Source organism: Sorghum bicolor, chromosome 9 (assembly GCF_000003195.3).
Source record: "Sorghum bicolor cultivar BTx623 chromosome 9, Sorghum_bicolor_NCBIv3, whole genome shotgun sequence".
Classification (NCBI taxonomy): domain Eukaryota; kingdom Viridiplantae; phylum Streptophyta; class Magnoliopsida; order Poales; family Poaceae; genus Sorghum; species Sorghum bicolor.
Window position 1 is genome coordinate 50,938,219 of NC_012878.2, and position 9,935 is coordinate 50,948,153.

The 9,935-nt window shown below is 49.1% G+C and overlaps 2 protein-coding genes across 2 annotated transcripts; one reads left to right on the top strand and one right to left on the bottom strand.

The window, feature by feature from the left end:
• LOC110430284 (RING-H2 finger protein ATL72-like) lies at window positions 498-1,480 on the bottom strand. The gene has a single exon (XM_021447692.1). The coding sequence runs from the start codon at window positions 1,357-1,359 to the stop codon at window positions 703-705; it is 657 nt and encodes a 218-aa protein (XP_021303367.1). The 5' UTR covers window positions 1,360-1,480; the 3' UTR covers window positions 498-702.
• LOC8058525 (U-box domain-containing protein 29) lies at window positions 7,014-8,835 on the top strand. Its single transcript, XM_021446805.1, has one exon. The coding sequence runs from the start codon at window positions 7,147-7,149 to the stop codon at window positions 8,518-8,520; it is 1,374 nt and encodes a 457-aa protein (XP_021302480.1). The 5' UTR covers window positions 7,014-7,146; the 3' UTR covers window positions 8,521-8,835.

The following is a 9,935-nucleotide window of genomic DNA, read 5'->3' on the forward strand; positions in this document are numbered from 1 at the left end:
TTTTGGGACCTACCTAAATAGCACCGCCATATAAATTTAGAGCAACTCCAAAATACCCCTTTATATTTTTTTCTGATTTCTTGGAATAAATATTTCAGGTGAAAAAATACCCTCCAAAAACATAATCTATTTTGGATTTTTCGTAGCAAAAAATGGAGAGCAAGGATGGCTCTCTAGAGTGTTCACAAGATATAGAAAAGTTATTCAAGGTACAAAGATATAGAAAGCGAATTTTATTCAAATGACTTCTCAAATTATGTTTTAGAGGGCAAATTTTAAAAAGTTCTTTTTTGGAGATACTCTTAATTTTTAGATCTAATATATCTATGCCAGCGGATCACGGAGGTCTACGTTATACTATGTAATTCTTTTAAAAAAACTGAGTCGACATGTCTAGAGTGTGTCTAAACCGGTACAGGGAAGCCTGCACAAATTTAAAGACACATAAATAAAAAAAGAAAAGAAAATTTAGAATTTGAACGACGATGCCTCTTGAGTTTAGGAACCACAAATCTATTTTACTGAGACCATGTAACGCGCTGCCAATATTACGTTAGCACACTGCTAATGTACAAACACTACAAACGACCGCGCCAAGGGCTATGGCTCCACACAGTCACGCACGCGATCGCCTAAATATGACCAGTATTCCACGGCGACTGGCCCCAGACCCCATAGGCCACAGCGCCTGTAGTTGTATGGCTACAGTAACACGGTGGGCTCGGCAAACGGCGCCTGTCTGCAGGTAGGGCACGTCGGCCACGCCGCGAGCCAGCGGTCAATGCAGCGCGCGTGGAAGCCGTGGTTGCAGCGCGGCAGCACGCGCACCGCCTCCCCGCGCGCGAACTCGGCGAGGCAGATGGCGCACTCCGACCGCGACGACCCGGCCAGCTCCAGCCCCGCCGAGAACGCCAGGCACGGCAGCGCCTGCACCAGCGCCGCCGGGAGCCGCCGCGGCTGCTTCCTCCCGTTCCCGTGCCCGTGCCCGTGCCGCGCCAGGGCGCCCTGCGGCAGCTGCGCCGGCCCCGCGCCTCCGCCCGCGTGCTGCCGCTCCTCGACGTCGTCGTCGTCGTCGTCCTGCGCCGCGTCGTCGGATCCGCCGCAGCACGCGCCGCGCGTGACGCGGAGCGCGCACTGGAACACGACGCGGAACGTGAGCGCCGCGACGATGCCGCACGTGAGGAGCGCGATCGTGAGGATCGTGTCGGAGTTGAGGTCGCCTGCCGCTGCCGGTGCCGGGCCCGGCCGAGCGTCCAGAAGAACGGCGGCGCTGGGCGTCGCGGGGACGGGCGACGGGCACGCGGCCGGCCCCTGCAGCTGTAGCAGGAGTCGCCTGGAGTAGTGCAGCCGTGGATCCATGGCCGATTCCAACGCTGGAGCTCCGAGGAGTGCAGCCAAGGAAGCGCGCGATGAGTCGTTCTTGTGTGTGGGAGGCGATTTCACAACAACGGAGGAGGAACAGATGGCTTATATATACAGCGCGTCGACTGACGAGCGTACGTACGAGTCTACGAGAGTGAGGTGCCATTATGGTTGATGAGTGATGAAAAACTATGCAGAGATCGATATATGTCAAGTCGCTGTCTTGAGGTGCTCTATTAATTTAGTCGGCAAACTACAAATTAGAGACGGGCTTGCGGAAGATAAGACGAGACGCACGTACGTAAAGGTGCATGAGCAGGCAAACTAAACGCAGGAGGAGGAGAAATGCCCCGGCACGTCTCGACTCTGGATCGTCAGATGGGATCATGGGAGGGCCGGGAACAAATTTGAGGAGCCAAATAAAACTAAACCGTGATCCGAGGAGCTAGAAAAAGTCTGGAAAAAGCTGAAACGGAAAGATAATGTCAGCGAGTGTAGAAGACCAGGGAGAGGGCGAGAATGACAGACAGAACAGCGAGCATATCCGCAAAGCGACCTGCTTAAACTAGAATTTCCAGGGCAAATCCTAACCCCCATTTCCTCTTTCGAATGTGCCAACAACGACAGGAGCTCACAGCAACTCGCAGGCGTGAGGCGTCAATCCATCACTCCGTGAGACCTAAAGGACACTCTCGTGCGCAGCCGGCGTTTTGGGATCCCGGGGCCCCGCCACTAACCGCGACTCGCCGGCGCACGACGGGGCCGCACGTGGCCGGCACGGCAGTGACTTGTCAATGCGTGGCTGGCTCGTTCCGGCCAGGTCAGGCAGTCCGGACGTCCGACGTGTCTGCACCGGGGGTTTCCGCGGCTCCCGATGCCAAACCATGCGGGCCTGCGGGCTGCGGCTGAGTTTCGTTGGAGGTGGACGCAGTATGGGCCGGCAACACTCTGGTATCTGGCTTGTGGGCTATGTTACTCCTCCTTGTGGGCTTTCAGTCCGCGGCTTCTTTGGGCTGCCAGTTGTGAGGGCGTGATAGAATTGCATACTTGCATCACCCCTTTTTTTTTTTTGGAGAAAGTGCATGGAGTTGCATGGTTATCTCATCGACACGGCCACGGCGCACGAGATCAAGCTGGACATGGGGCGTGTTTGCTAAATGGGCCTAGGGGTGGCCCGAGCTCCCCAGCTGCAGCAGCCCATGTTTGGTTATGCTTGCTTATTCTCAGTGTCCACCCCACACGAATCTTAAAGTATATTAGTCGAGGCCCCAGAAAAACGACAGGAGGATCATTTTTTCAGAGCCGGGCTGAATTGAGCAATCGTCTAGCCCGATAGAGAAAGCAGGTGACCTTCCTCCCCTTTTCTATCCTCTACTTGGCTGGCAAACAAACACAATCTCTACTCAGCTTGGCTCTACGCCGTCCGTAACCAAACACGTTCACGTGCACTGTTTGCACCAGGGCGTGGCTGGCCATAGCCAGGCCCGCTAGCCAGACCGGCCTGAGCACTAGCATCAAACACGCCTGTGGTATCTCAAAGGATGAAGAAGAGACCTGCCTCATGCAGCGCAAGAGCGCAGCCGCACGTGTTTACTACGCACGGGGAGTGGGGCCATGTGGGTCTCATAGGCAGCCTCACTTGTAGCTTCGGCGGCCGCATTGTGCTGCTCTCTTCATCGGCTGGGACCTGGGAGACATGCATTGTCGTCTACTTTAAGTGCGCTAGGATTGCCTTCGCCATCCTCGTCGTTGTAGCGCTTTGGGCCAAGAGAGCTCTTCATTAATGTGCAGTCGTGAAGCAAAGATTAAGGTATTCTGACTTTGTTTCGCACGGTAATGCAAAAATGGGTCTCTTGTGTGCTAATTTTAGAGAAAGAGAAGATACTGCAGATCAGAGAAGAAATGGATCCAATTCACAACAAATGGCTATATTCAAATAATGTTACTACAAACTATAACTTAGATTTTCTATATCAAATCTTGAATCAGAAATGGTATTGGTCATATCTTAAAAATTGAGAAAGCAAAAACATGAGGGAAATATGGGTTGATCCACTTAACATCCAGTTAATTTTATTGGTTGTAGTAAGATACTACCGATTTCGTGCTTACCAAATTGACTATGCCTTTAATACCTAGAAATGTAATGTAATTTGAAGGAGACATCGGATGAGAAGAAGGCAGGATCAGACACGGAGGGTATGCCAAAGTAAGATACCGACCCAACCAAGAAACTGAGTCCTACTCATACGTGGAAATGTGTAGTGAAGAAGGAGATTTAGATAGTCCACAAATTTAGAGGGCCAAATAAGTAGCTTGCTGGAGGTTTCCCCCCTCTCCACTACTCATATGTAGAGCACGAATGTCTAAATTGTTGGAAATGCTCGGTAGTGTTGTTTCATCTTATGTAAAGTGTTTCTGTTGCTAAAAAATACAGAACATGGACTGAATACAGATGTCTAAATTGTTGAAAATGCTCTTCTTTTAGAAGTAACCACATTCATGCAGTACAATTTTTGTAGCACCTTAAACCCTACTTTTGGCTTTCAGTTTTCATCCTTTTCACATGGTTCAAAAAAAAAATAGAAATGTTTTACGACTATTTTGAGTGAAATGAAGAGAAGGGATATGTTTTATAGTTATTTTAACTAAATAATTTATAGTTTTTTCAATACATAGCTCATAATAATTTTTTTTACAGATGACTGTTTTTCTTTTCCATATCTCAAAGCTAAATCAAACGTACGCTAAACATCAGTCGTGCTGTATTGGGCCATCATCCATGAAAATTCGTGGCGCGGATCCTCCGCAGATGACCATTTGGAGGAATATTGTTATTGGTGCCGTCAGGGTCATTTTTATATAAAACACAAAACATTATAACCTAAAGCTAAAATATAGAAATTTTAATTAAAATAAGATCTAAGGGACAGAAATATAGCTCTAATTTATTGTACACGGAAATAAAAGGGCCAGAAGCTAAAAGGATAAAGAAATATGAAAAGATCTGAAGGACAGAAATCTAGCTCTAATTTTGGATGCAAATGGGGGAAAAACATTCCAAGCTAGTACTTAGACTTCTACTAATAACTAAAACAATCTTCATCAGGAACATCACATCCCGATCCGGTTTTTGAGAAAAGGACGAGAAAAAGGAGCCGCGTCTCAGCACATTCCAAGCGTAAAGCATATATGCTGCTATCCTTCCTCTCATAGTCTCATCTCTCTCCTCTTGACTCCCTCCGCCCGCTTTCTCTGATTCTCTCCGTCATCACGCTAACCTCCGTCGAAAGGCGCATTCCCGGGGATCCTCGGTTTCGCAGACCTAAAACAAAGGTATCCAAAGCCATAACATCGCCCAAATGGTCAATTAGCCTCGTGAAGCAATTTTTTTCTCTCTTTTGGATACGCTCGCCGTTGACGACGTCGACCCCTTTTCTCAACGTGGACTGCAACGCAAATATCCAAAAGAAGGATCTGGAATTCTGGATTCGCGAGCGCGAAGGCTGAGGCTAGCCTCGCCGTCGCCGGCGAGGCGGCAGTGGCGCGCCTTTGTTTCGCTTTCGCGCGTTTTTTTTTTTCGTTCGTCGCCTGGCCAATCCTGGCGGTGCTTTGCGCGATTCGTCGGCGTGGTGCTTTGGGGGAAAAGAAGTGGCCTGCGTTGTTGTGGCCCACCAGCCCGAGTGTCAAAATCACGGATTCTAGCTGATGCGCACGGTCGGAAATTAGGACCTGCGATTTGAGTTCAGATTTCATTTCAGATCAGAGTCTGAGAAGTGACATGTTTATGCAAAGAAGACATAGATCAGTTCCAGTTGGGCTTTAGTCCAAACGTGGAAGCTTAGCATTAACCCTCTCTTATTTTTATCCTTTATCTTTATTTTGTCTTTTATTTTCTGTTTTTGAGTGGCTGCCTCCAGTGGTTGAGAGTTTTTAAGTGGGAGTTGTAATTATATTGTACTTCTTTTTATTTTTCCTCGTCTAATAAAAATACGGCAAAATCTTTCTGCCGCCTTTCGAAAAAAGATCAGAGTCGGTCAGGAAAAAAAAAAGAAGGATGGCGCAAAGCGTGGTTAGCTTTGGTTCATGGCTTTTGCATGCATGCATGCAGCTCTCCGACTCCGACTGCAAAGTACGTGTCAGTGGGGAAAAAAAATGGTGTTTTCTGTGATAACTAAATGCTCCTTTGAATGTCTCTCTCTATTGTTTCTATCTACTACCTTTGGTATCTTGATCTGGCTCACCCTTTCTATAAAGGATTTGCTTTCCTTCTACTAAAGGAGATTCTTATATCTTTAAAAAAAAACTTGGCCAACCTTTTCTTTGGTCCCATAAAATACCTTTTTTTCAGGGAAACAAAATGTACGAATATAGTTTGATATAGCATTTTTTGGTAGAGTGTTTGCTGTGGTTTCGTTAGTACTAGTAGACTACAAGTTGGGATTTGTTCCACACGAAAACCGCGTGATGGTCCTATTTTTCAAGTAAATTGTGGTTATATGTAAAGGGTACATGTACTTTGTTCACACATCCAAATTCCATGATATTCTCCCACAACTAAACCATCAAATTATGCATATCAACTTTCGAGCTGCTCTCATAATAAGCAATTTTAATGTTCCAAATGGAAATTTAAAATAATATAATACTCTTTCTATCCTTAGAAACTGCAACTTTTAGAGTTAACCTAAGTTAAATTTTTAAAACTTTGATTAAATTTATAGAAAAAATACTAAGATTTATAGTACCAAATTAATATGATTAAATTTATTATAGAATATATTTTTATAAAATATTTATTTTATATTATAGATATTGATGTTTTTTAATAAAATTAATTAAAATAAAAAAATTTGACTAATACAGATTTGAAGAGTTGAAGTTTTCAGAAAGAGTACTACCTGGGCCTTGTTTAGTTCACTCCAAAAATCAAAAAACTTTTTAAGATTCTCCGTCACATCGAATCTTGCGGCACATGCATGGAACATTAAATATAGATAAAACAAAACTAATTGCACAGTTTTACCTATAAATTACGAGATAAATCTTTTAAGTCTAGTTAATTTATAATTGGACAATATTTATCAAATAAAAACAAAACTGCTAGTGTCAAAACCCCAATTTTTTTTTTAACTAAACAAGGCCCAATACTCCAAACCGAACGAAGCACTGAAGTAGGGCCCACACGAAGAACGGAAAAAAAATATCTACCCGCAGTAGAGTACTGGCATCTGCATCCCCACCCACCTTCAGGATCGGGCCATCTCCTTCCAAAAGAAAACGTCAACACCACCACCACCCACGCCACTTGACTTTGACCGTTGACTCGCCGACGTCACTCCCACCATTCTTAGGCCCTGTTTAGTTCCCCGCCAAAAAATTTTTCATCCATCCCATCGAATCTTTGGACACATGCATGGAACATTAAACGTAGATAAAAAAATAAACTAATTACACAGTTTAGTTGAGAATCACGAGACGAATCTTTTAAGCCTAGTTACTCCATGATTAGCCTTAAGTGCTACAGTAACCTACATATGCTAATGACAGATTAATTATGCTTAATAAATTTGTCTTGCAGTTTCCTGACGAGCTATGTAATTTGTTTTTTTATTAGTTTCTAAAAACTCCTCCCGACATCCTTCCGACACATCCAATGTGACACCCAAAAAATTTTCATCCCCAATCTAAACAGGCCCTTAAGGCCCGCCACACACTCTCTCTCCTCCCCCCGTCTCGTCTCTCAACAGCAGCACTCATCATCATACCTTTGCTAGCCTACCCATGGACGCGGCGGCCATCGCCGGGCAGCAGGCGAGGCGCCGGATCCGGCCGCCGGAGCCACTCGTGATGGCCGCGGCGCCGCCGACGCCCGCGGCGTTCCGGTGCCCGATCTCGCTGGAGGTGATGCGGTCGCCCGTCAGCCTCCCCACCGGCGCCACGTACGACCGCGCGTCCATACAGCGCTGGCTGGACTCCGGCCACCGCACCTGCCCGGCCACGCGGCTGCCGCTGGCGTCCACCGACCTGGTCCCGAACCTGCTGCTGCGCCGCCTCATCCACCTGCACGCCGCCACGCTGCCGCCCTCCCCGTCGCCCGAGGAGGTGCTGTCGCAGCTCGCTGCCGCGGACGCGGACGGGGAGCCCGCGGCCGCGGAGAAGGCCGTGCGCTCGCTCGCGGCCAAGATCGCGCCGGAGAAAGGGAAGCGGGCGTCCGTGGCCTCCGCCGTGTCCGCTGATCTCGACTCCGCGGTGCCCGCGCTCCTCTCCTTCGCCAAGGGCGGGCCGGGCGCTGGCGCGCGCGTCGACGCCGTGAGGGTCCTGGCGACCGTAGCTCCGGAGCTGGTCTCTTACCTTACCGGGGATGATGGCACGGAGAAGAAGCGCGACAGGGTCAGTATGGCGGTGGAGGCACTGGCCGCCGTCTTGTCCGCGGACGGGATCGCGGAGGAGGCCAGGGAGGCCCTCGTTGTGGCTCTTCTCGCCGAGGATCTGGGCCGCCTCGTGACGACGCTGCTCGGCGCGGGCGCGAACGGCGCCACGGTCCTTGAGGCGATCCTGACGTCGCCCGTGGCGGACGCGGACGCAAAGACCGCCATCGCCGACAGGCCGGAGCTATTCCCGGACCTCGTGCGGATCCTCAGGGACGCCGCGTCGCCGGCGGCCATCCGGTGCATGGCCGCGGCGGTGCAGGTCCGCGGCCGCCCGGCGCGCGCGTCGATGGTGCGGGCCGGGGCCATCCCGGCGCTGGCGCTGGCCGTGGCGGCCGCGCCCACGGCCGCCGCGGAGTCCGCGCTGCGGCTGCTGGCGGAGGCGGCGCGGTGCGGCGACGGCAAGGCGGCCATCGCGGCCGACGCCGCGGAGGTGGCGGCCGCCGTGATGGGGCGGATGATCCGGGTGGGCCCGACGGGGCGGGAGGCCGCCGTGGTGGCGCTGTGGCTGTGCTGCTGCGCGGGCGGCGGGGACCGGAGGATGCGGGAGGCCGTGGCGTCCGCGCCGGAGGCGGTGGGGAAGCTGCTGGTTGTGATGCAGGGGGACTGCGCCCCGACCACGTCGCGGATGGCCGGCGAGCTGCTGCGGGCGGTGCGGATGGAGCAGGAGAAGAAGGGCATGGCCGCCGCCTACGACAGCCGCACCATCCATGTCATGCCGTACTGATGGTGGATGGATCCGGCAGGAACGCGCCGTCGCCCTCTGCAGTCACCTAGCTCGCAGCTGTTGTAATACTACAATCTGTAGCGGTGTAAGTATAAATTGTAGGGGATCGGAGTGGAACGAATCATGTGTTGGCTGCTTGCAAATATGCTGCTTGCATCAGGGAATTGAGAAAGAATCATTGTAGAAGCTCGAATAAGAACGAAGAATTCGTCGCGCTTGGCAGACGTGCACAATTCTGGCATGGCTCTGGCTTGTTGGAGACGAAGGCACAAAGTCAAAATGAAGAAAGAATGACAGTTTGCACATGCGATTCTAATCTGCTAGTACCATTTGTTCCCTACTGAATTGGCAATGGTGCTGTTCGGAACACGAGTGATTAGATGCTTCGCTGGAGCATGTTTGTTAGGATCCAATCCAATCATCCAAAATCCAATCCACACACACGCATGGCCGTCAATCGCCTGTCGATGTCATCTCGCCTCAACCGTGTGAGACGGTCTATATCAAGCAAATCTATATCGTAGACCCAATCTTTTCTGAACAGAGTACCAGGAGACTCATCCGGTACTAGATTAGGTCTCACTGCAACTTGCAAGATTGGGATGGTGTTTGCCTGTCATTTGTGATCCGGCACACACTAGGCATGGCATATTTGCATGACTACAAGATCTGAAACTAGAGAGATGTTCATTCATCGTAGAGTTCCTTATTTGTATCTGTGACAGTGGAAGGCGTATCACGGGATCGGAGCTGATCAGTGGAAACACAGACCCCAGCATGTGCTGTGCCTGTGACCGTCTTCCCCTCTCCCCTGAGGCCCTGCTTGACGCCTAGGGCCTCGGCGTACTATGAACAGGAGTCCAGGTCACCAGGACCATGGACAATTTTGCGAGCCGATTTGACTGACAGATTCGGCTGATAAGCTTAAGCGAAGTGTTGTTTTCGTATTTGTAAAAACAAAGTTGTACGTAGGACGAAGAAGTACCATTATAGAGTGATTTCTTATTTTTTTAGATTTTGATTTAGACAGGATAGACATGTATTCATCGCTTATTTACAAAATTCGATATAAACTTTAGCAGTTATTAATATTATGTATAGCAATTTTAATATAATGGTCTTCCGACAAATACTAGTTCAAAATTTTGAAAATGTTCTCCCTTAGAAAGACTCTGCCACTAATAAGGCTCATAACATTAGAAGCATCTCCAATAGTCTCCCAATAATTATACTCAGTACAATGCTATTAGTGGTCACTAATATTGTTTTTCAAGAGATTGAGAGAGATACTCCAACAGATCACCAATATCATGTCCCTAATAATTCATTCTTGTATTTCTCTCTCTATTTTTCATACAAATACCATAACAACTCCATTTGCAAATCACAATGGTTCATATTTTTACCATAGTAAC

Excerpts from the sequence above, each read along its gene's own strand:
- LOC110430284 (XM_021447692.1), bottom strand. The coding sequence starts at position 1,359 with ATGGATCCACGGCTGCACTACTCCAGGCGACTCCTGCTACAGCTGCAG.
- LOC8058525 (XM_021446805.1), top strand. The coding sequence starts at position 7,147 with ATGGACGCGGCGGCCATCGCCGGGCAGCAGGCGAGGCGCCGGATCCGG.